Genomic DNA, 25,942 nt, shown 5'->3' with positions numbered 1-25,942 from the left:
GGGGCAGAATACTTTCCTCCTTAGTTCTTTCGGCATTTCTATAAAGTCTGCATGCAGGCATGGTGAGGTTTTCTCATTTGATCAGCAAAAGGTCATATGTCAAACCTGACATGCCAGCAGGTCCAGTAACAGGAAAGTTCGGGTGAGGGCGTTTCAAATAAAACTGGGAACGTTTGGTTTTGAACAGCTGTTCCCCACTGTCGTGATTATTAAGTTGTTTTGTCCCAAACCTAATTATTAAAACGATTCTGTGTGTGCATATTTCCAGAGTCATTATTTACCACCAGCTCAGTGACTCTGTAGATGTAGACCTTCCTTTCTCCAGTCCTGCGCTGAAGAACATCGGGGGCTGCCACAAGAAGGTTGTCGGTTATGCCGTCTCCATCGATGTCCACAGGTGCAATCTTCTCACTGCCGTAGTAGAGCCAATCTGGAACAAAAAAGCATAAATGCATGCAAATACAAGCTTAGCGCCTTATGTTATGTACACCAGTAACCAATTGAACTTTTTCACATTTCTTTTTGGCATTGAACATTTTTGGAATTCTGTTGCAGACCAAAAACAACAAAGCACCTGACTGCAGCTGAAGAAATGCTTGCAATTACAGAGGCAAGTAGTTTGGGATATCAGCTTTGTACATCTACAGATTCTGACATTTTTGTTCATTCTTCTTTTCAAAATAGTTTAAGCTCAGTCAGATTAGATGGAGATTTTTTTGTAAACGTAGTTTTTCACCTCTTGCCACGAGTTCCTAATTGGATTTAAACTCTGTTAGACTGGGGCATTCTAACACAATTATGTTAAAAATATAAAAATACGATTTTCTCCTAACTGTTCCTTTAACTCTGGCTGTAAATTTTAGCGACATTGCAAACCTCTTAAAGGTTTCCTTCTAGGGTTGTCCTGTTTTTAAACTTCATCCATCTTCCCATGAAATCAGCGCCCTTCTCCAGAAGAAAAAGCATGCCCACAGCATAATGTTTGCCTCTTACGGGCTCTGCTGTGGGATGGTTGCTTTCAGGGGCATGTGCAGTGTTAGGTTTCCCCACACATTTGTTTTGTAAGTAGGCATCAAGGTTCAGTTTAGTCTCATCTGACCAGATCCTACCCCTCCACATTTTTTTGCTGTGTAAATCGCTTACTTCAAAAAGGGCCTCTTTCATCAATGACTTCCTTGTTGCCACTCTTCCATAAGGGCCAGATTGAGGAGCAAACAACAAATTAAGTCTTAATAAAATATCACAGCATCTGAGTTGTTGATCTTTGCAGCTGCTCCAGAGTTACCTTGTGCCTCTTGTTGCCTCTCTAAAGCTGTCATTGCTTGTCAGGTCTGTTTAGACACACATGTCTTGGTAGGTTTGCAGGCAGATAAAGTTTCCATTTATCGTTTAAAGCTGGGTGTCATGTTGAGTTTTCTTTTTAAAGGACCCAGTGCAGAGACAGACTGTGGAAATGAGCTTCTTTAATGATGAAATCGAGAAAAATAACAAAGGGGAATAGCAGAAAGAGCAGGTCATGGGACAAAGGCAAAGTAACGGACAGTTTAAAAGAAGAATCCACTGAGGAACAGGAAAAAAACAGGACCTTACTGAGGCATGGATGGAAAATGACAAAGTAACCAGGAAGATACATTTTTCCCTTTATAGTGCCACAGAGGGGGAGTCTGTCTTATGTTTAATCCATCCCTTAGGGAGCAGTGGGCTGCCACATGGAGTGGCGCCCGGGGACCAATCTGGGGCCAAGGGTCTTGCTTAGGGACACAATGGCTGCATGCGGGGACCGAACCAGGTTCTTGCAACCTTCACAAAACACTCATACCCCAAATGAGACAATCAGTAGAGATGTGCAACAGATATCAGCAGGGGAGATGAGGGAGGGAGCTTCAAAACAAAGGGAGCTGAACTAAGACTCACAAGGAATTACAAACCAAACACTGAAACTACGAGACAAATTTAAAATGCACAGAGCACAAGAATAAACTAAGAAACGAAACACTAAGGAATGAACTAATATGGCAGCACCTTACTAACAATAATTAACAAAGAGAAATAAACTGTATATAAGGAATAAGAACAAAAAAACAAACAGGAAATGATCAAAATACAAATACAAATAAAAACCTAAACACTCAACAATCATGACACTGGGCTATTGTTTTATAACCTAACTCTCCACTTTCTCCCTGGCCTGTCAAGTGTATTTCTTGTTTTTTGTGATGGTGCTTTTTTTATTGATTTAATTTCGTTAACCAGACAGGAAATATTCAGAACAACCCCTTATTTCCAACTGAAGCCTGGCACTAATGTCCATTAATGTTCTCTAACAAACATCTGGGGCCTTCAAAGAGCAGATGGATTATTTATGAGATTAAATCACAAAAAGATGGATTCAGTTTCTTAATCTATTTTTAAGAATTAAGGTTGCGCTGCATTTTATTTAGAGTTGAGAGTGAAGGGAGGGCTGTATAGAAATGTGCCACATTTTTTAAATTCTTGTTCTTTTTTTAAATAAATGTATCCTTTTCCTTTCTGTTCTCCACTATGGACTACTATGTGTTGGTTTAATCATCCAAAATCCCAATAGATACAGTATATTTTTGGTGTAAAGTGAAAAATTGTCACAAGGTACTGTATTCAAATGCTAAACGCTGAACCGCATGTTATTTATGTAATAATTTGCGGATGAGCTGGACTGTTTTTTGAGCTAGAATATAGTAAACAGGGGTGACGTAAGACAAGTCACAGCAAGCTGCTGATGCTTACGCTTTTTAGCTTTTAAAAGTTTTACAAGTGTCAGAATCAGACACTGGAACAAAGGGAGCATCGTATGTTTCTATTGAAACCGATTTGAAACATCTGGCTATGAAATTCTAAAAAAAGTTAGTTGTTCAAAGGCTGTAAGATAAAGGAAAAGTTCAGCAAAAAAAAGCAAAACTGCTGCTTTCAATAACTTGTTTTTGACAAAGTAAAATGTGAACAAATGCGAGATCACTCCAGGCTTGAAGCATGTGTAGAGTTCCCAGGTAAGAGCAATTAACTCATAAACTGTCACTTGAAAGAATAATACTGGATTTAAACTGGGTTTTCTGCAGACAATGAGATTCAACCTCAAGGTAATATGTGCAACTGTCAAAGAGTCCCAATCAGAGGTGGGTAGAGCAGCCAAAGTAAGAGTAGCACTACTTCAGTATATTTTTACTCAAGTAAAAGTAAAAAGTTGTCAGCCAAGAAGTTACTAAAGTAAGATTAAAAAAAGTATTCAGTAAGAATGCTACAAAAGTACTGAATAACTAAACATAAAAGCTGATGATTTAATATTTAAAAACTGATGTAATCGGACAGACAAAAATATAAGGTTACGTGCAAATTCTGGTATATTAAAGACAAAATATAAACTAAAGATAAACATAACACTTTTCTAAGTAAATTTTTGACATTAAAGTTGAAAGCAATACTTACAGCAGTTAATGTATATTTAGCATGTTAGAACAGTGCAAAGTACTTATATCTACTATTTACTGTATGTACATTTGACCTCCAAATGGCTCAGTAAGATCAGCAGATAAAAATTATATAAAAATAACAAAGCTCTTGTATAAATAAGAAGTATCATTTTAACAAACTCTAGGTTTATGTCTTTCTGGTGCATTTTCGGTTAAAACTAGTTTGCTTTTTATTCACGAAGTTACTCACAGTAGGTAGAGTAGTCAGAAATTGTACTCAAGTAAGTGTAGAGATACCTTAGTAATAATATTACTTAAGTAAAAGTAAAAAGTACAGTGCCGTAAAGCTACTCCTAAAAGTACATTTTGCTCAAAAAGTTATGCAAATAAATGTAACTGAGTAAATGTAACTATTTACTCACCTCTGGTCCCAATGATAATTGCCACATATGTACTTTTGTAGTTTTGACTGCAGTAGTGGACCACAGTAATTTACTGAGCTCCAATTGCAAACTTAAATTTCCTTCTTTCCCTCTTTAATTGCCATTTGTTTAACTTGTACTGAATACATGGATGAAAAAGTGACAATTTATATATAACAATAATTACAAAATAATTTCAATACTTTCCAAATAATAAAAAGATGTTGTTTGTATCAAAATTCTGAAACCAGAAAGAGCGATTCAGCCTCAAATGTGGCAAAACCTGTCTAACTTGTAAACGTGTCGTGAGATGTCCTATGATGGTAGTACTGTAAATAACTTTACAAATTGATAACTTTTTATAAATCTACTAATTTGAAAACAGATTTTTTTGTATAAATTTTTAACATGAATACAGCTTATAAAGGGGGAAAATCTGCACATTGAAGGAAAATGGAATAAAATGCGGTTGGTCAGTTGGTAAAGTGGTTCCCGCCGCTGTACCTGGTGGCCCTTCAGTGAGTGCAGGATGGTGAGGTTCCCCGCGTTCGTCAGAGTGAAGATAATGACTTTGCCAGTGTGGTTGAATCGTGGAGCTCCTGCTACAAACAAGCGACCATTTCTGGACGACACCACAGATGTCACAGTATACCCTGAGGATGTAAAATAACAACACACATATTTAGGTCTATGGTCAAATATCTGCTGTTTTAAAAATTGCAAGCTCAATCAATTAATGTAGCAATAGTTAAAAAAAATAAACTTGCATTATTTCAGTTTTAACTCTGAAAGCAGTGTCACCATCAGCCAAGGAAATCTCAAAGTTTGAAATTTGCCAACCAGGAGCTGTAATGACACAGATTGTGCTTTTCTGGTTTCCCACCTTTCCTTTCTGTCTTTAATTTCTTTCATTTTCTTATTTCAAAACCCACAAGATAACATGTAATTTATTCCGTCCTCCCATAATTTCAGCCCCTGGAGGACATTCTGAACACTTTCTCTCCAGAACTAATAAACTCAGAAACACCTTCTTTCCAAGAGCTGTGAGGGCTATCGCCCCCTGCTGAGAAGTTTCTGGTCCATCAAGTATAACAATCACACTACTGTTATTGTCTATTTGCACGCATATATTCTCAGGAAAATCCATTTGCACATTTCTGTAAATGAAAAATTACCTCATTACCACATTAGTTGAGATTCATGAAGGAGGGTTGAATCTGTGTAACATGGCTCATTTCGCTCGCAAAGAGACTAATATTGATGTAATGTAATTTGTTGGAGCAGCAGCTTATCTACAACTCTGTCCTAGGATGTCCCATGGACCCAGTGTAGTTGGTGGGAAACAGAAAGACTCTGGCAAAATGAATATTAATGTTTGCGTGTCTCCCACCCCATGCATGAAGCTGTTACAGAGCTGAAGGAAGCTCCTTCAGGGACAGACTGCTGCATCCTAGATGCTCAATGGAGCGTTATTGCAGATCTTTCCTCCCTTTAACATCACTGCTTCCAAGAAGTTTTATAAGTGTTTACACTTATAAACACTGCTGTTTTAGGGTAGTTTTTTTATATGTTTATAAAAATTCTGTTGCCGTTTTTCATGCATAAATATTGGTGGTGTCCCAGTACCCAAATGCTCTCTTGTTTGGCAAATTTAGATACAAACCAGTCAAGGAAACAGCAGATGTCTGTGGTGTTAAAATGAGATAAAGATGCATATGCAAAAAGGAAGCAACAGATGGGTAGACTTTTTAAAGGAGGGCTGTAGGTTGGTTAAATGGTGTTAAATCACAATTCTTCCTCCCAGGCAACCACAAATGGCTCCAGTAAAAAAGTGAACAAAAATGAAGGTGGAGAACTGTGGGAGGTCTACTTTTCCTGCATGTCACACTGCTTTTGGCCATTTTTCTTGATTTTCCATTTTTCTTGATTTATTCTTCTGTTTTGTTACTTTTTTTTTTTAACTCACCCAGGTATGCGCCATGGTTTTTAAGCTCTTCAGGAAACTCCTGCATGTAGGACGATTTTGGAGGGATCACCTTTCCCTGTCGTGTTTCCTTCAGCACTGCTCCGTTCCAGTCATAAGCACCGACCGCACCCACCAAAATCCCATCCTAAACACAGCAAATGGTATACTAATTACTGTGTGTCATTACATTTAAAAATCATAAAACATCTCACACACTAACCACACTTCTGGAGCGTAGCAAGGATCTGATTTATTACGTGTTACTCAACTTGTTTTGTAAAGGCAAGAACAAAAACATATGAAATGGCTGAATAACTTTATACATTCTTAAAGAAAACATTCTTCTTGTTCTTGTTAGTAGCCTAGCTGCGCTTTTCTAAGTTTTCTTATAGAAACCTTCGGACATAATAAATTACAGAGATTGAGGTCAAACTCAAGCACTTTATCAGTGTCATCTGCGGTGCAGATAGAAGAGAGCATGAGACTTGTCGTTTGAGTTTAATGTCATGGAAGAGGATACATTTATATTTGCTGAAATGTAGTTAACATTTGGGATGTGAGTGTTAGAGAAGGAAAAGTGGTAAATCCACGACCAGGGAACAAGGTTGGTACAAAAAGCCCCAGAGATTATGGGAAGGAAATGCTTGATTTTCAGGCAGTTGATAATGTGGAGAATATGTAAGGGATAATGCCCAATGAGGTGACCGTTATCAGAAAATAATGGATGACGCTGAGGCGTAAACCATCCCAAGTGAGACATAACTGTCTACATGTTGGTTTGTTTCCTAAAATTATTTTATTACATTCCTGGCCTCAGCAAGAGCTCACATAATGATGTTTTTGTTTATTCCTTTGGATACTTTATGATCACACACTGATTGATAAACTCATTTTACAGCCACAAAATGTGCTCAACCTGGCAGTAATCCCAACCGCAGCAGCTAAGAAAGCATTGAAATGAACCAGAATCTCCTGCTAAACTCTTGATCTGTTTACTCTTTAACTTAACTCTCAAGAAGGGAAAGTGACCAGCGAATGTTGTAAACAGCAGCAGAGTTAGGAGAAGGGTTTTCTATGTTCCATGGTTCACCATACTTTGTATGTCTGATACAATAATTATAGGGTTTCAGTGCATAATGACATCAGTTTTTTTTTCTCCTTTGTACACCAAACCGTCGACAATGCCCAGTCCAGCATTTGTGCGGGAGGACTTGTGACTTCCTCCTGAAATGTGGAACTGCGTGCTCACCACACTTGCACTACGTCACTCTCTAACAGCACAGTTATGTCAATGTGGTTGTCGGCTTTGGACAAAATGCTCCCTCAATAGCAAATGGTTGAAATCCCAGATGAGATCAACCTCAAGTGACCTGTTTCTGCCACAGTTGCATGTATGGGCATGTGCCCCGCTTGGTAGGAAGGCCAGCTGTATGGTTTTACATACATACTCATCATTAGATGATGAAAATACAGCAAGTGCTTCATACTCACTCCACAAACAAATAATGTATCCTTTAGAAATTACCAAAAGGATTATGTTTGTGGCAAAGCAGGAGCTTTATTACTATTTTTCCTTATTCGTTAAAGGAAAACGCTGTGAGAAACGTCTGGCTGTATGTAGATGCTTGAAACATCTGCAAAGTATATGACATAAGCCTCATTCAAAGTTGACACTAATTACACTCAGTAAAACCATCTGGGCCCCGAGGACTGGTTTTCTCTTTTAAACATTCTTTCCAAAACGTTATCCGACTTTCAATACTCAGGCTGGTGTTGGTGAGAATCTCTGGAATCTGGCCTTGTGGACACAATTTCTAGTCACTCCTGCCACCCAGCTGCAAATGATCCTATGTCTCTTTTTTGTATAAGCTAGATATATGTATTTTTCCCCGAACAAAATCCATAGGGAAATAGTCTCGAGTAACCAAAGCAGTTGCATTTGGATATATGTCTAGAAGGAGAAGAGGGAAAATCAGAATGAAGAGCAGGTACTGTAGAGGAAACGTATCTTTCTTCTTCTTCCAGCTGTGCCACACTAAAAGCTAGCACACCTGCAACCCTTCGCTCTTAGATACTTAAAAACGAGCAAAAACTTCTAGGAAATTTAAAGAAAAACAGGTCACTCTGTGGCAAAACCGTCTCATTCCAGTTGTGATTTCCTGGTATGTTTCCCTCGGGAATACAAAGCGTCCCATTTCTCATTACTGCGCAATTGAAGTGGAAAAAGTCTGTCTGGCTGTCAGTGGATCCTAAATCAGCGTGGACCCTAACATCTGGAGCCATGCGGCTTCTCAGACGGGGATACAAGTGATAAATGACCCATTGTGGGGAGGGGTTACAAAGCAGCAGAAATTGAGACGACGACGTGTTGTTGTTACACGTTGACAGATGGCGCGAGGCAGCGGGGTAGCTTCAGTCGGACTCACCTCCACGTTGTGCGCCGAAAAACCTGCCTGAGACATCTGGAGACCAAACGCCGTGCCATTCTTACTGGTTCCTGCGTAAACAAGACTGTGTAAACAAGAAGTGTTCTGAAGCACCGCTGCCACAGAAAACCTGATTTTTAAGGCGTAATTGTTTTCTAAAAACAACAGCATCAGTGTCTTGTAGTGTTTTACAGCATGCATTTCAATTTCAAGACAATTTGTGTTGACAAAGCAAGTGGTTTTGATATTGACAACATTAAACTTTATAAGAAAACAAAAAGCTTTTCATTCTCAGTGTCAGACGTTAATTTATCCATTTCTTTGTTTTAAATTATTTGGAATCACCTAATTTATTTCTCATTATTTCAATTTGCTAGATGCCAGAATAATGAACTACATACTTTAAGGATTTCTTTTACTTTCTACGAATTCACAGGTTTGCAAACATTTTCTTAGTGTTTATTTGCAATTGCCTTGTAAACTCTATGATTTGAATTTAATGTTTTGGGGATCCTTCCACAGGCTTCTCACAATTATTTGCATTTTAAAGGTCGCTATGATACATTGAACTTTTATTTTTAGTCAGTAACCATTTGTAAGATCCATTTCTGCCAAAGCTTTAAAATTCCTGGCTGATGTCTTGAGTTGATGCTTCAGTATTTCCACATAATGTTCTTTCCTCATGATGTCGCCAATTTCGTGACATGCAACAATCCTTCCTGAAACAAAACACCCCCACCACATGATAATGCCAATTCTCTTTCTGGTACAGTATTTAGCAGGTTTTTTTTTAGAGTTTCCCATGTCACACAACAATGCTAGTGTTGGAGGTGTTGCCCTAAAATATATTGACTTGTATGCTTCCAAATATATGAAATATTGTGAATTAACCAGTCAGAAGCTTCCAAAGCCATCTCAGCCAAATCGTTATCTCAGCTTTGATACACTAGTATCCTCCTCTATGTAAATTTCAGCATTTATCATAAACAAATCTCTGTTTTGTCTGGCATTTAGAAAACAGAAATTATTTAGGTCATCCTAACTGACCTAAATCGGGAAGCTGGTATCTGCTTTTGAATTTTTTTCTTCTTTCCCATTAACTGTAATGGATTTGATCTCAACGTCTGCATTTAAAATAAGTATTCTACCAACCTTCAAGGCTGAAGATCCGTTCCCCAAGAGCATCGACAATATCTTTTAGAGCTGACTCGTCTGTCACATTAAAGAAGTGCTTATCATCGGGGTCGCTGGCGATGTACTTGATTTCATTAAGGAAGGCCTCAGGATTGATTCCTCTGCGGTTGTAGTAGCCAAGCACCTTTAAATGTAATATTTAACAAACTGTCACTGTTTAGGTTTATGTTTTCTGTCATATTTACAGATTTGATAAAAAAAATAAAACTTCCTCTCTACTTGGCTTTAACCTAAAGAGTTTATTAGCATTTGAAATGATTTAAATCTAACCTCAAGGGGAGACAAAATAGACACTACAAAGTCCAGCAGGGCTATTTCTTAAACAAGGATAAAGTAAAACTGGGGGAAAAAAAACCAAAATGCATAGAAAATATTTTTAACTGTACAAAAAAAAAAAAATCCTAATACCTTTATTAATTTTGAACTGGAACATAGACTGGCTGGGTGTAAAAATAATTTGAAATCTGAGTTCTAACTCAAAATTGAAATGAAACAATATCTGTCGAGGTACACTGTAGCCACATAGTCTGACGTACTTCAAAAGGATTACCTATATAAAATATTATAAGAGGCAGAAAGTCTCCCTCAGTTCCAATACCAGTGCCAGTTAAAGTCACTCTTTCCAGCAGATCTTCAGCCAGTTGACTTGTTCTTGCTCAGATGGTGACAGAAAACTAAGCCATATTAAAACAAATTGTAAAAAAAGAAAATTGCCCCTCCAGCAGTGTCACAAACCACAAAATGATGTGGTTTCAGGGAGATCATTTACACCTTTAACTATATTTCCACAGGATTATGGTTTGGGCTTCTGAGAGACCTTTGAATGGTATTATGTGAGATTTTAGCCAGGAAAAAGGTGCATTCCAAATAAATCATGCAAATCATAGGCTTAGCAGACTCACAGCAATGGCATAACGGGTGATGCCATCCTTCTCACTGTCCTCGATGACTTGCTTGAGATCCGCGCTGTCGTGAGACTCTCCATCAGTTATAACAATCATTACCTTCTTGGCACCCCGTCGACCTCCTTGTTTGAAAGCTTGTGAGCTGTGAGGAAGATAAATCTTGTGCTTTTAGTCAGACAAAATTCCCAAAAAGAACTAGCCGAGTAGATCTGCTCATCTGCGTGCATGGAGCTGCTGTACCGAGCCGTGCTAATGCCAAGAGCTGTGTTGGTCTCCTCTCCACCCCGCTGATCGATACTGCGTGCTCTATTTACCACCTCCTCCACAGACTTGTAATCGCTGAGTTTAAATTCATGCACCACCTTCTCGCCATACTGGACGACTCCAACCTGCCAAAAAATAAGCAAGTTAAAAAACACAACTGAGAGAGGGTTAACTCAGGCTGACATAATTCAAATTCAGATTGGTATCGAGCCCTAAAAAACAAGTTAAAATGAAACTACAAAATATCATGAAAACATAGACCTTAATTAAATATTTATATGGGATCATCATTAAGCATATTTTAATATAAGACAGGGATAAACTAATTTCAGTATTCAGATGAAAAGATATTGATCAATGTTTCAAATAAAAACATTTATTGAGGAAAACTAATCTATCCAACCCAACCTGGCCAATAGGCTCCCCTTTCAAATCATGGATTTACTATGATTCCCCATAATTCTCAAAAGGCTGAGTCCAAGTCACTAGCCAGTTAATCACTTAACTACAGTATAATCTGTGTGATGACATGAAATAGGCTAAAAGATCCAGTATTCTCTGATTTAAAATCATTCAAGAAGTCACTCACATCTATCAGTCAGGAAATAGTTACAAAGGCATCTGTAAGGCCTTGGGACAACAGTGAGAGGGATCATCCATAAATGGAGAAAGCATAGAACAGTGTAAACATGGTACAGTCCAAACGTGCATCAGGGGCTCATCCAGGATGTCTCAGTAAGAAAGAGACGGGTGAAAAAACGGCAACCATGTCAGAGTTCGGAGGTGAAACACACTCCAAGGGAAATCCTTGTGCAAACCGTATAAATAACTCACATCTAAATAAAAAAAGAGGTTTCAGAGTGGGCTAGTCAATGCCCAGACTGTGGGATGACCTGTTCATGCTCCACAGTGCAGCTTTAAGCCTTCAAGTTTAAAATGAAGAGCGCGCCAACATTCCTCCTCAGTGACGTAAAGGACACGTCGCCAGCTACAATGATCGCAAACACCTGATCGTTGCCGCCAAGCGTGGCCGAGCTGGTTCTTAGGTCTAGGAGGAAACTGTTTTTTGTTTGGATAGATTTTTCTTTTCCCAATAATACATGAAATATCCATTTAAATGCTATATTTTGCATAAACTCTTCTCATCTGAAACATGCACATGATGCAAAAGCAGGAGCAAAAACAGAAAATCTATAAGGGGCAAATACTTTTTCATAACACTGTACAACTTACAAAATAGACTTCTACTTTAATGCGCTGTAAGCTTTCTCTTCTAAATGAACACTAATCTGTCTTGTTGCCTGTTAATGCCAACCTGTATTTGTCCCGGTCCAACATGGAACTTCTGAAGAATATTTACGAGAAAATCCCGCACTTCATACCAGGGATAGATGGAGTTGGAGCCATCGAGAACAATTACGATGTCCATAAAGGTTTCACATCCTAAACATAAAAAAAGAAAAGAAACACGTGTTCGTGTATGCAAAGACAACCCCCTGCTGTGATTTAGAGGCATCAGCGGATCTTTGTCAAACACAAGAGATGTTTAAAAACTTACTCTGAAAGGCAGGGATAATTGTTCTGGAAAACTTGAAGCCTGCGTTAACTTTGGAGCATATTCCTGTGCTGTAGTAAGAGCTGCCACACTCATACGACCATAATGGCCCACAAGCCTGAAATGAAGAAAGAAAGTGTTTATACAAGCAACAACTAAGTATATTCTGTAAGACGAAGCTCGGCAGTATAACCGTATAATCAAAAGGCAATTTTGTTTCCCCCGTTTTTTTTTTATCTTAACAACTGCACTCTCCATAAATATGTTTCAAAGAAGCATGGCCTCTTTTCATGTCCTACTCACCACAAAGCTCCTGTCTACAGGGTTAGACACCAGCGTCATTCCCAGCCTCATCTTGTCCTTTCGTTCTGATACGTTGGTCAGAGATATCTTTCCTTGAATGAAAAGGAAATTCGCTGAGAGGATCTCAGATGCATGCATGCAAACAGAGGCTCTCCACCATCTGGGCCTGTGGGTTGTTATTGCTGTCTGGCCAGGCAACGCAGTGTCCACATCTTCAGATCTAAATGTTTACTCTTCTAAACTTCAAGTGATTATCCAACCAACATAATCTGTGCAACCCGTATTAACAGACATGCAGACATGCAGTAAAAGTGTGGTAAAATACACACATGGAGGTGTACATAAATCATTAAACGGGGGAATGACTGGTACGGAACACCCCCACTCCTGTTCACAGATTTCACTATGACTCATACTCATATACAATGCTGGTATGTGGCTTTTTTTGTAGTATTTAGAAGAAATTTTTGAATTTATTATTTACAAGGAAAATAAAAAAAAGTATTAATTCTGCATTAGGGGATGACTGTGAATCAGGAACAAGTGATGGTGGCTAGTTATGGTGTTAAAATTTCCTCCAAGGGCCAAATCGGATTTGGATAAGAAATCAAACCAAACTGTTTCGTTTCCAAGTTGGAAAACCAGGGAGACTTTCTAATTGACAGCTGGCTAAATGCCAGTGGCAATATAAGAACTAAACATATACAACTTGGTCCAAAACAGACAGATCAGTAGGTTTATATTATTTTTGAGTCAAGATAAACACACAAACTCATGCACATATTTTCTGCCACTTTCACAGTGGATAAATTATGATTAAAATCTGTCGAAACAACTTAATTTCATAGACATGTTCTGGCATTTAAGGAAGTGGCCGGCGTGGAATTGACTGGAGATGCAGTTTGATTTAAACCAAACATTTTTGCAACAATGAAACCATCAGAAAAGGGTAAATGCTGCATGCAGTGTGTCATGTAGGACATCGGTAACGGCAGTGCTGTGATCTGGTATACTATACCTAAATTGAGCTTTGAGCAACTGTTGCCGTTGGTTCGTTTGCTCAGTGCGCATTTATATACGTCCCCTGTTTGGTAAGGCCCAGTCATTTCATATGGTGCGCCCACTAATAACCTGCAAAAACAGAGAATTAACATGTTAGGAATGCCTTTAGAGTTTGTAAACAGTACAGGAGAAAATCTCTCATTCTCTTTTTCACCGAGCACAACTTTTGAGCTACAACAGCTCTGTCAGGGAATATGACTAACTATTAAATTCAATGACCCACACCAAACAGCTAGGTCGACTCAGAAGATTTTAAACCTCTCTTATTTCCAAGGAAGTGACTTTGTTTATTTATTTACACTGAGCAGCAGCAGTCTCATATTCATGAACTTTTCCACAGAGTCACACCCAGAAGCCGGTTGGTGCAGTCGGTAATTTCTACTTATCTACACTAAAGGAAACTCTTTGAAAAATCTCATGAAGAATTAAAGGTCGATGCAAATCTTTTCCAAATCACATTCAGGAAGATACGTATATGCATGAGAGAGGCATTAGTGTCGGTACATGAATGAGTTGTGATTGTTTTTCACCGTAATCGAGTAATGGGCTATACAGATTAGGTCTTTGCTATTCCTTGGCAGAGGCGAACAGACAGTAACATAAATAAATATAGAGATGAAAACAAAATCAAGTGATCACTTGGTGTAATTTCTTTCCTGATTTGCATGAATGTCATCACAAAATGTCTGTCTATTGTAAATATGAACTTTGGCAAGACAAGTAAATGGATAGATATTAAATGACTGTATATAGGCTAATCAGGCATAATATTATGACACTCTGAAAGCGTTTGCTGCCAAAACATCCTAATCCCTTCAAGACATAGATCCAAGTAGGTCTGAGTAGATCATTTATGTCCTGCAAGTTGCAATGTTGTCCCCCCATGGGTAGGACTTGTTTGTCTCAGAAGTGCTGGATGGGATTGAGACTTGGGGAATTTCGAGGCATCTCCACACCTCGGACTCATTGTTGCGCTCCTCAAGTCATCCTTCAACTCTTTTTGCATTGTTTGCATAGATTGCATCAATGCTTAGGGGGCTGGTATGTTAAAGTAACATCCAACCACATGGGCTAACCCTAATCCCCAAGGTGCATCAATGACCCTTAGCTGGCCATCAAACTGAACTGAACTTTTTGGGAGGGTTGATGTTGCAAATCTTCAGGCTTCGGGTATCTCATCCTGTCTTTGCCCCACCACTTAACAGGTTGAGGATTTAAACCTACCTGACATAGAGGACATTCTGTGTCAGCCTGGGCAATTTTAAATCTTCCTCGGTTTCTCTTTCCTGTGGCGTCTGTCAGTGATCAGTTCTGGGGCCTCAGCTTTTTTCAATATATATGGTTTCCATGGGCTCCCTTTTTAGGAAGCACAAATGTACCTTTCATTTTTATGCTGATCACTGCTGTTTATTTTCCCCTTTAATAACACGACTTCCACTCTAAGCTGAGTGCCTTGAATAAGTAAGAGCCTGGAAGACTCTTCACTTTCATAATTTTTTATGACAGAAAGACAGTGGGGTGTCAGAGGGGTGTCAGTGTATCTGCTTGCCCATCTGGCTCAGAACATAAAGCCTCCTTTCACCGTCCTTGGGGTGAAAATGGACAGTGATTTTAATCTTGACAGGCAGATCAGTTCTGTGGTGAAATCCATTTTTTTTATCAACTGAGACAAATGGCTAAAGAGAAACAGGTTCTTTTAAGGCAGGGCTGTGAAACACTAAGCCCTGTGTTTATCACAACAATTACTGTAACTCAAATGCTGTAACTCCCTTTACTATGGTGTCTCCCGGACATCCCTGCCATGTCTCCAGCTGGAGCTGAAACTTGCAGTTTCACATCTTTTTTAAAGTGGAACACAAAAGAGAGAGGATATTACTTCTGTTTTAGGTTCACTGCACTGGCTGCCTGTTCATTACTAGGTCGATTATAGGATTCTTGTATTTGTTTTTAAATCTTTAAACTCTGTAAAAAAATCAGAACGGTAAAGTTCAATTACATTGCCCATCCCTGTCACTCAGGTCAGCAGACCAGATACATATGGATATGCTGAGGATGTGGCGTAAACTCAGAGGGGACAGAGCTTTTTCTGTGGCATCTCCAAGGCCTTAAACTTCACTGCCAGTGCATATTAGATAGGACTCTTCCCTGTTTATTTTTAAATCTGCTCTGAAACTGTTTTTGCCCCAATTGGCTTTTTCACCAATACAAAAGCTTAATTTATTTGTTCATTTTACTATATCATATCTGTTATGTGTGATCTTGCATTTGCGTTTTAATGCTCTGACGTCATGTCTATTCAGCTCATGCTTATAACTCATTCACAAAGTTCAATATCTCATAGCTCACTTATTTATCTTCTCAGACATTATAGTTCCTGTACACAATTTGCACATCAAACACAACTTTATGTTAAATTTGTTGAGTGTTATGTGACTGACCATTACAAAGAGGAGCGTAATTCTGAAGTGGAAGAAAAATGAAACACAAAAATATTTCAAACATAAACATGTGAACAGAGTGGTGTGAATTTTGGTTCTGAGTCCCTTCTTTGTAGAAACACAAAGGTATGTCCTTAAGAACTTTGCACAAATAGAGACTAAATCAAAAATTATTTTGATGCCTCTAGCAGGCTTTCTACCTGGGTGTCCCTATTTTTAGCTCCATCTCTTTGACTGCCTTAAGTGTGCCTGCTGAAGAAAAGCATCCTCACAGTATTATCTGCCACCACCATGGTTCACCTTCTTCCAAATGGTTGTTGTGTCCCCTTTAAGGGATGTGGGAAGCCATAAAAATAACTTCTGACTTATTCTCTGCAGTTCTTCTTGCAAATCTTGCGTGAAGGAAATATTTGTGAGGTATTAATAGTTGTCCTGTTAACACATGTAATTACATTAGAGTTGTAGATCTTTACAGTTCCTCCAGCTCCTCACCTTGTCTGGCCCAAACATTTAGCTGGATGGGCATAACTGTTGATTTTTAGTTGTGCCATACTCATTAAACATTGAATGATGGATTAAACAGTGCTGTTGTTCAGAGTCAGATGTTCAAAGCTTGGAATATTGTTTTATAACCTATCCCTGCTTCGTCCTTCCAATTATCCATTCTCTACATCCACTTATGGGGGAAACTGGTGCCTGCCTTCAGCGGTCACTGAGAGACAGGCAGTGTACACCCTGGATAGGTTACCATTCCATGACAGGGCAACACAGGGACATATAGGACAGACGACCATGCACTCATACCTAAAGTAATCAATTTACCTAAGAGTCCTGTTCGTGGAGTTTGGAAGGAAGCCAAAGTACCCTGAGAGAAACCGCTCAGGTACAGGGAGATCATGCAAACTCCATGCAGAATGGGCCTGTATTCAAATAGCTTTACATTTCTCCTCAACGTTATCTCTGACTTGTCTGCTGTCTTGTTTGGTCTTCACAATGCTGTTTTTTTTTTTTATTAATGCTCCCTAGAAAACCTCCCCAGCCTTCGAAGAGTTCCTAGATCGATGAGATTAAATCACACACTGGTGGATTTATTTTACTAATTATGTGATTCTGAAAGACAAATGGGTCTCATTATGTTTTAGATTAAATGGACATAATGCAAATGTGCACCACACTTTTCTGATTTGTATTTGAAAAATAAACAAAAACCATACTTTGTCCACCATTTCACAATTACTCTCAACTTTGTACTTTTTTATTAAATAAAGTCTGATGAAATATCACAAACTTTGTTGTTACATTGTCACAAAATATAAATAGAGTTCAAAGGATGTGAATTCTTTTTACAAGACACAGCAACACTGAGCCTTCAATTGAAATTTATAGTCAGTATTTAAAGAAAGATGCAGCAACACAGCAAATCCTAATAAACCCTCTTGTTTAATTTCTACATAAGTACAACCATAAAAGGTAACAGAAAAATAAACTAGTTCTTTACACCATTACATTTATAATTACATTTATATTTGTAAAATATTTTCCAAAAGAAAATTATGTAAAAAAAAATAAAAAATATATAAGGAGTACGAAATATTAAATATTAAACACAAAGTTGTATTATAATCTAACATTAGCAAGTGTGTCACAATCCAGCCCGTTATGTGAATTACAGGAACAAAATGAACTATCTGTATATTATTTTTAAAGTTTTTCTGTTCAAGAAATATCACAACGCAAGCTTGACAAATAGAAAAATGACACGACATCCAATTTTCCAAAAATGTACCGCTTGTCTGAAACAGATCAGGTATGTTATTAACACCAACGTGGCTAAAGTAAAGATCACAGGAAAAGTAGCAGACGCAGGAATCACAGAATGAGGTCAGGGGTACCGTGAAGGAAAAAGGCATTTGACACCACTTCATGGAAAAGACAGACCTCGGCCAGACTCCAATCAGGTCATAGTCTAACAATTGCTGTCAGGGCTTCAGATCCATAGTCACACTCATGAAAAAAACTATAAACATAGGCAAGGACACACAAAGACTTTTCATGGGGGTGGTGGTAGGAGCACTCAGGTGGATTACATCTTGTGGAAATGTACGATGTGACCTGAAGGAACTCAGTGACTATGAGGTAGTGGTTGGCGAGACTGTTGCCAGACAGCACAGGATGGTGGTATATAGAATAACTCTGATGTTGAGGAAGATGAAGAGGACAAAGGCAAAGCAGAGGAAAAAGTGGTGGATGCTGAAAAACAAAGAAAGTTGTGAGGCTTTTAGGAAGAAGTTGGGACAGGCTCTGAGTGGCCAGGAGGTGGTTCGAAATTAACGGATTACTACTGCTAATGCTATCAGGGAGAAAGTTAGGAGAGCACTTGGTATTTCCTCTGGAAGGAAAGTTGACGAGGAGACTAGGTGGTAGAGCCTGGAAGTACAGGAGTGTGTTCAACCAAGAAGAAATAGGAGACTATGAGGACTCAAGAGAGTCACCTGGAGTACAGAGAGATGCAGCGTAAAGTGAAGGTGGAAGTAGCTAAGACCAAACAAAGCGCATACAGGGACTTTAGGATAGGTTGGACAGTATGGAGGGAGTGAACGATGTATACAGGTTGGTGAGGCAGGAGAGATGGGAAGGATATGGTTAGAGTAATTAAGGATCGAGATGGAAATGTACTGACAGGTGCAACAAGGGTAATTGGAAGATGACGGAGTGCCTTGGGGAGATGATAAATGAGGGAAATGAGAGAAAACAAAGAGAAGAAGAAATGTGCTTTGTAGGAAGTAGCAAAGATTAATAAGGATGAAGAGTGGAAATGCTGTTGGTCCTAATGATAAACCTGTGGAGGTTTGGAAGTGTCTAGGAGTGCCAGTGGTAGAGTTTTGGGCTACGTTGTTAAATGAGATCTCAGAGAGCGAGAGGATGCCGGAGGAATGGAGGGGAACTATCCTGGCACCAATTTTCAAAAAGAAGAGAGAAGTGCAGAGTTGTGGCAACTATAGAGAAACGAAGTGTACGAGTCATACAATTAAGTTATGGGAAAGAGTAGTTGTGGCTAGAATTAAGTCATATAAGATTTTATGTGATAAAAGTCTCAGTGAGGATGAAAAGAAAGGTGTACAAAGATGATGGTGAGGCCAGAGATGCTGTATTAAAGCCAATGGCACTGAGGAAGAGACAGGAGGCAGAGCTGGAGATAGCAGAGATGAAGATGGTTCTCTTTGAGAGTGACAAGGAGGGACAGGATCAGGAATTAGTTCATCAGAGGGACAACTCATGTTAGATGTTTTGGAGATAACGCCAAAGAGGCCAGACTGAGATGGTTGGAACATGTACAGAGAAACGAGAATTAGTACATCGGTAGAAAGATGCTGAGACTGGAACTGCCAGGCAGGAGACCTAGAGTAAGACCAAAGAGGAGATTCATGGATGGAGTTAAAGTGGAAGATTCAGAAAATAGAGTTAGATGGAGACAGGCGACTCCTGAAAGGTATCAGCTGAATTCATATATATTTATACATATGAATCTGTCATTATAAACACTTTTTTTTCTGAAAGGCACCAGAGGCTGCAACACCACTAAGCAAGAGCCTTCACACCATGGAGACCAAGGAGCTTTCCAAACAAGCCAGGGACAAAGTTGTTGAGATCTAGGTGGGGCTAAAAAAATCTAAATCTTTCATGTTCCCTCGCAGCACAATCAAATCCATGATCTTCAAATAAAATGTACATAGTACCACAGCAAAGCTTGCAAGACAGGACCACTTGCTAGAACTCACAGACCAAGCAAGGAGGGCATTTATCAGAGAGGCACTAGAGAACAAAGGTAACCCTGAAGGAGCTGCAGAGCTTCACAGCAGAGACTGGACTATCTGTCCACAGGACCACAATAGGCTGTACACTCCATAGAGCTTGACTTTATGGAGGAGTGGCCAGAGAAAATCCATTACTCAGTGTGGAAAATGATAAGATTTGTTTTGAGTTTGTCAAAAGGCACATGGGTGACTCCCCCAATATATGGAGGAAGGTTCTCTGGTTAGATGAGATTAAAATTTAACATTCTGGCCACCAAAGAAAATGTCTGTCTAAAGCAAAGCCAATACATCCCTTCACATCAATAACACCATCCCCACAGTGAAACATGGTGGTGGCAGCATCATGCTATGGGGTTGTTTTTCTGCAGCAGGGACTGGGGAACTGGTCCGAGTTAAGAGACGAATAGATGGTTCTACAAAAAGATATATTCATGAGCAAAACCTGTCAGTCTGCTTGTGAGAAACCGGGATGGAGGTTCAGCTTGCAGCAGGACAAAGCATACTACTAAAGCAACACTCGGGTGGTTTAAGGGAACCACTTAAATATGTTGGAATGGCCTAGTCAAAGTTCAGATCTCTATCCATTGAGGATCTTTGGTTTAACTTGAAGATTGCTGTTCACAACTGAAAACGATTCATCACAGAAGGAGCTGGAGCAGTCTTGCCTGGTGGAATGGAGAAAAATCCCAGAGGGAAGGTGTGGCGAGCTCACAGAGACCAATCCAAAGCCACTTGCAGCTGTAATTGCTGCAAAGGGAGGCTCTAAAAAGTACTCATGTTCTGTAAATGAAAGGGAGCAAACTCTCAGATCATCCATTTTAATTTCAGGTTGTCAGACAACAAAACATGAAAATGTCAAAGGGGAAAGACCTTTGAAAGGCACTTTATGTTACAGAGAGAGAGAGAAAATCCTACAGACAGACAACTCTAGAGCATGTTTAGCACTGCTTTCACCCCTGTGAAGTTAAAGTAAAAGCAAATAAGAAAATTGTTAAACTTTTAAATATTGTACAGTCCTGTGTTAAAATTAATTTTCTTAGGCTTTGAAAGTCAGACTCGGGACAATGAACATGCAGCAAAAGCCCAAATGGATTTGGCTTGTATGACAAGAAAATCCCTATAATGACAAAAGTGTTTGTTCTTCCGTCTAAATAATCTAAGGCAGGTGTTACAATCCATTCCTTGGCCATAGGTGTGCAAAATCAAACACCTGGTCATTTAAACTTGTTTCTACAAACATTTGTGAAGGAATGGGTCGCTGTCAGGACCTCAGTGGATCTCAGCATGGTTCTGTCATAGGATGCAACTCAGCCAAAAAGTGGTAGGCAATGAAACCTGACAGAGCAGGGGCAGCAGACGTTGAGATGCTGCCCCCACAGAGCTGGCCAACTTTCTGCCGAGTCAACCCCTACACACCTCCAAACCTCATGTGGCTATCCGATTAGCTTAAGAACAGTGGGTGAAGAGTAACATGGTATGGGTTTCCATGTCCAAGCAGCTCCATTAAAGCCATACATCACCTAGTGCAATGCACAGCGTCAGATGCAGTGGTGTACAGCAGGCCACCACTGGACCCAGGAGCAGTGGAGGCCCATTCTCTGGAGTGATGAATCATGCTTCTCCATTTGGAAATCTGATGGACGAGTCTGGATTTGGTGGTTGCCAGCAGAACGGTACTTACGGTCCATAAAGGAATAGATGAGAGAGTTTGCTGTGAATGACCTTGACTGGGCTGTCCAGAGTCCTGACCTCAGCCTGTTAGTAGACCTTTGGGATGAATTAGAATAAAGACTGAGAGCTAGGCCTTCTCTGCCAACATCAGTGTTTGACCTCACAAATGCACTTCTGGGACGAATGGTTAGAAATTCCCAGAAACACACTCCAGAACCTTGTGGATAGCCTTCCCAGAAAAGCTGAAGTTGTTGTAGCTGAATAGTGTGAGCCAACATCATATTGAACCCCGTGGATTAAGAATGGGATGTCGCTTAAGTTCATATTCAAGTTAAGGCAGGTGAGCAAATACTTTTGGAAATACAGTGTATGAACAACTGCCGTGAATACCGAAACCTTATTGTAAATATTGACTAAATCTAAGAATTAAGTTTTCTATAGCTCTGTCTACAGGGTTTAAAAGATTTGCTGTGAGCTACTGTGCAGCCGTTTTGTCACATGGACATCAGAGAGTTTTTAGAGACGTAGGTCTGATGTTTTTCAGCAGGGGCCCCCGCACAGAGGCATTTCACAGTGGGAAATTTTCCATGTGAGATGCATTTTTTACAGCCTAAAATACTCTGGAGAGGCATTTAGCCAGATCAAGCAAGACATGGTGAATACTGCACAATGCATTCTTGGGAAATCTGAGTGTTTTGTTTAGGCTGTGGCAAAGTGTAGGATACTGGATAACGCTCCCCTGCTAATAATAAGATTTATGAGAGAAGGATTTTCTTATGCATTAGCAGATTGTTCCACTCGTTTTCTGCAACACTAACTACTAAAAACACCAGAAAAAAATCAGAGGTCTCACACTCTTCTAAAAGTGCTTTATTTTGGTTGTTAAGGAATGCTCCTTATCTATTGGAATGGAATGGGAGCAGGAGGACGTAGACGAATGCATCGTTTTCTGACAGCAAGGTGATGCTTTTTTTTTCTGTGGAGACCCCGTGATTCTCTGAGAAACAGGCATGGAAAGAATGATTGAGTAATATTATGGGTTTTTTCATTTATTTGGATGATTCATGTCTTCAAACAGCTACTTATAGACAATCAAGCTTTGCACCAGAAGCGGAGTTTTTAGTGGATAATTTTGATCTTTCATTTTCAACAGGAGCTTGGTCCAGAACGTATTTCCAAGAGGTTTAGTGTCGGTTAAGATTTCACATATTGCAGCAACAACAAAAGACAAGGGGAAATGTTCAAACAGTCCATCACTTTACATCAAAGAGTGACTCATATTGAAGCATGCGTGAGTGTTATTGTTCCTGAAGCCAACATTTAAAGTCTCACACAATCTGGAAATCATTTCCACACTGTCGATCCAGCAGTGCTCATATTTTCATTGCTATTAATATCGTGGTTATTACCTCAGACATGGGTGCCTCTTATGCTTCTTAAGTTCAGTTCAGGACACATTCACCTCAATGAAAGAAAAAAAGAAAAAAACTTGCTGCCCTTGACTTGAATCTGTTCATTTTGTGGAAATGATCAGGATTTTATCAAGACAACAATTTTATTCCAAAACGTAACTTAACCCGAAGTAAATGCATGAACATTTTCTACCATGGTTACCAAGGAATACAGTATTTTTGGGGTTTGAGGAAGTGCCATCCCCAAGCCCAGGCTGTCATTAATGTGGTAATGTTTTCATACTAGGAGAGAGGAGATGTATACACTGTGAAACCACATCCCCCCCTGTCCCACCCCCCCAGACAAGAGCTTTCTACTTCAATGTCACGCTCGCTCACGACATTCCATCCATCTACATTAACAAGACAACTGTTTTATTTTTTTATTTTGTTAATGCTATCTCATAAATCAAGTGAATTGTAATGGGCACATTATTCTTTTCCGAGATATTTATTTTGCACGTGTAGGAAGTCCAGCAGCATTGCGCATTCAGTGATGGGAAAATAGGACGATGATGCGTTTAAAGGCACAGGCTGGTTACCGTAAACGGTTGTATCCCAGGGAGATATTTAGTTTCAGAGACCTTAGTTTTTTTTTTTTTTTTCAGGATTAACAATTCAAATCATATAATTACAGGCTCATCAGAAGTGTGCCCACTGAAAAAGTATTGCGACATTTTTTCCAAAGGATGAATAAAACTGGCACGTATGTTTATGGTGCCCACTGAGAGAGGATTACTGACCTCATTAATTACTTGTCTTTTATTTTTGGTACAGTCAGCGTGTCAAAAATATTTGGGCAATATTTACTGTTTCCATGATGAACGAACCAACTTTGTATTGCAAACCTGTTGAGAGGCACAGAGGAAAATCTTTGCAGATGCCCTTGGACGGCACCACTAAAAATGTACTGAACTCAGGAAACGGCTTACTTTGACGCCTCAGTTTAACTTGCTTGCCTCATTGAGTCTGCAGCCCTCCCTCACTGACCTTTCGCTGTTTTCTTGAACAGTGGACAATTGAATATCAACGTTTCAATCTGTAATACTCAGACAGGGAACCTGATGTTCGAACCAGACATGAAAGCGAGACAGGAAAATCTATGACAAGAAGTAAGGGTCATTCACAGGCGATGCAGACAAGACCGCTGGCCATCAACTCACTCTAGGCTTACAGACAATCTGGGTACTACCGGCTGAGAGAGGCAGCTTTAAATAGGCACAGGAGAAAAACCATGCAGGTAAATAAGGTCTGTGCAGGTGTAGCTGCTCCACTAATAAGCTGAATGGAGCTCAGCAGACAGTGGGAAACAGCCAGCCAGCCCTACAAACAACAGAAAACAGGCAGGATGCATGACAGTAATCACTTTAATTTTACATCCTATAATGTGCTCCATTCTATTGTGAGACAAATTAAAAGCATGCTCTCTTTCTTTTCAAAGTATTTTTTTATATACACATTTAGTCCCTATAGATTATTTTCCCCACTTTAAAACTCAATAAAATCAATTAGAATGATGCAATTAGAAAATCTTTGTTTGTTGAGAATCGAAGGGAAACAAGATCTAGCACCATCCATGTTTTTTATACCCTCCACATTGTAATTAATAAAATGAGCTAAACCCAGTAAAAAAAAAAAAACAAAAAAAAAAAACATTAATTAAATGAAGGGTGGACTTCAGCTTCTAGCCATCTGTGGAGTCGGAGAGGTTAAACAATTGTCAAAACCAAAGCTGGTAATGCTAGAATATGTTACAGCAACCTCCTAGGTAGAATTAGGATTTATCAAGAGTGAAATTAAGTTAAGGTTTGTTAGAGTCACGTCTTTGCCTGGAGTTCGGAGTGACTTTACATAAGTTCGACAGTGTAACATTTGTAACAGAATCATTGGTTATAATGGTACAGAAAAAAAGGCCTTTGTTGTGATGACCTTCTTCCAGACCCCTCAGGATCACTTACAGTTACACATTTCCACAAAGTTTGGAGGAGCTATGAAATCATCCTAGCTGATTTTAAAGTTTTAATGTCAGTCTGAGTGGATTCTGCTGTTGCTGTGGCCGTTGATTCCTGTCTCTAGATTTATGCTCCAATTTTTGTATTGCACCCGTTCCCAACAATATCATCTGGAGGCACTTTATAAAACAAACAGATTCAGTCTGTACAGACATACTTTTGCCAGCTCTATCCGATCACATAGACATATTTAAATTTGATTACATGTAACCACAATTTAATCTTAGAGTGCTGCTTCAGATCATTGACACAACCGTAGTAACTTGAGTTGGAACGTTGCAAAAAGCTACAAGCATTTCCTCTTTACAGCTGGAATTTACCAGATTGACAGGCTATATTAGATGTGTTTTATTTCCAAAGCAATGATGATGCTGCAGTAGGAAGAGGACTCTCAACATCAGTGGTCTATTTAGATAAACAGCCCAGTTTTGGACTCCACAGTGGAAACAGACACAACAGACGTGGCCAGAACAGAAGGTTGCGGGAAATTAAGTTCTGGAGAGAAAACATATTGGAGCACATAGTCAAAATGCACATAAATTGTGAGGTGAACACAATACCACCCTGCAGCTCATGTGTGACCCCGTAAAGAAATGCTATAGTCAGAAACTCATTAGGTCCTTCTAAAGAATGTGTTTGTTTGCTGTTGAGTCAGAAAGATCACATATAGAGATTTCAGGCCTTTTCAAAATATAGAAATAATATATGTTTGATAAGGTAACTGGAAACTGATACTAAAGTGGTATGTTTCAGCCAAAGCAGCTGCACAACTTCTGCTTCTGCAAATCTAGAGTTTTGTATAATATCCAGTTGGTACACCCATATGTCGTCTCATTTTTATATCCAGTTTAAATAGTGAATATGGCCAGAATCATTTAGACCTGATGACATCACAGTTACATGATGAAAGCAGAGCTTTACTGTTTTAACAGCTTGTTCGGGAGGCGGCAAGAAAGATCTTTTGTAGCCCTGCAAACAAGTCGAGTCGACACAATTCACACAGACTCCCTGTGGT

The 25,942-nt window shown here is 39.3% G+C and overlaps 1 protein-coding gene across 1 annotated transcript in view; it reads right to left on the bottom strand.

Moving 5' to 3' along the window:
• The window catches only part of LOC118562835 (integrin alpha-11-like), a 45,567-nt gene that overhangs the window by 1,705 nt on the left and 17,920 nt on the right, over window positions 1–25,942 (bottom strand). Inside the window, exons 3-14 of the mRNA XM_036135711.1 lie at window positions 13,497–13,609; window positions 12,479–12,570; window positions 12,179–12,293; window positions 11,936–12,063; window positions 10,597–10,745; window positions 10,354–10,498; window positions 9,410–9,575; window positions 8,258–8,328; window positions 5,832–5,976; window positions 4,370–4,518; window positions 2,764–2,806; window positions 282–430 (exon numbers count right to left, since the gene is read on the bottom strand). Coding sequence (XP_035991604.1) covers window positions 282–430; window positions 2,764–2,806; window positions 4,370–4,518; window positions 5,832–5,976; window positions 8,258–8,328; window positions 9,410–9,575; window positions 10,354–10,498; window positions 10,597–10,745; window positions 11,936–12,063; window positions 12,179–12,293; window positions 12,479–12,570; window positions 13,497–13,609 — 1,465 coding nt within the window. The remainder of the gene's footprint in view (window positions 1–281; window positions 431–2,763; window positions 2,807–4,369; window positions 4,519–5,831; window positions 5,977–8,257; window positions 8,329–9,409; window positions 9,576–10,353; window positions 10,499–10,596; window positions 10,746–11,935; window positions 12,064–12,178; window positions 12,294–12,478; window positions 12,571–13,496; window positions 13,610–25,942) is intronic.

The sequence above is a fragment of the Fundulus heteroclitus genome, chromosome 4, assembly GCF_011125445.2.
Source record: "Fundulus heteroclitus isolate FHET01 chromosome 4, MU-UCD_Fhet_4.1, whole genome shotgun sequence".
Classification (NCBI taxonomy): Eukaryota; Metazoa; Chordata; class Actinopteri; order Cyprinodontiformes; family Fundulidae; genus Fundulus; species Fundulus heteroclitus.
This window is presented reverse-complemented; position numbering and strand designations above follow the sequence as displayed.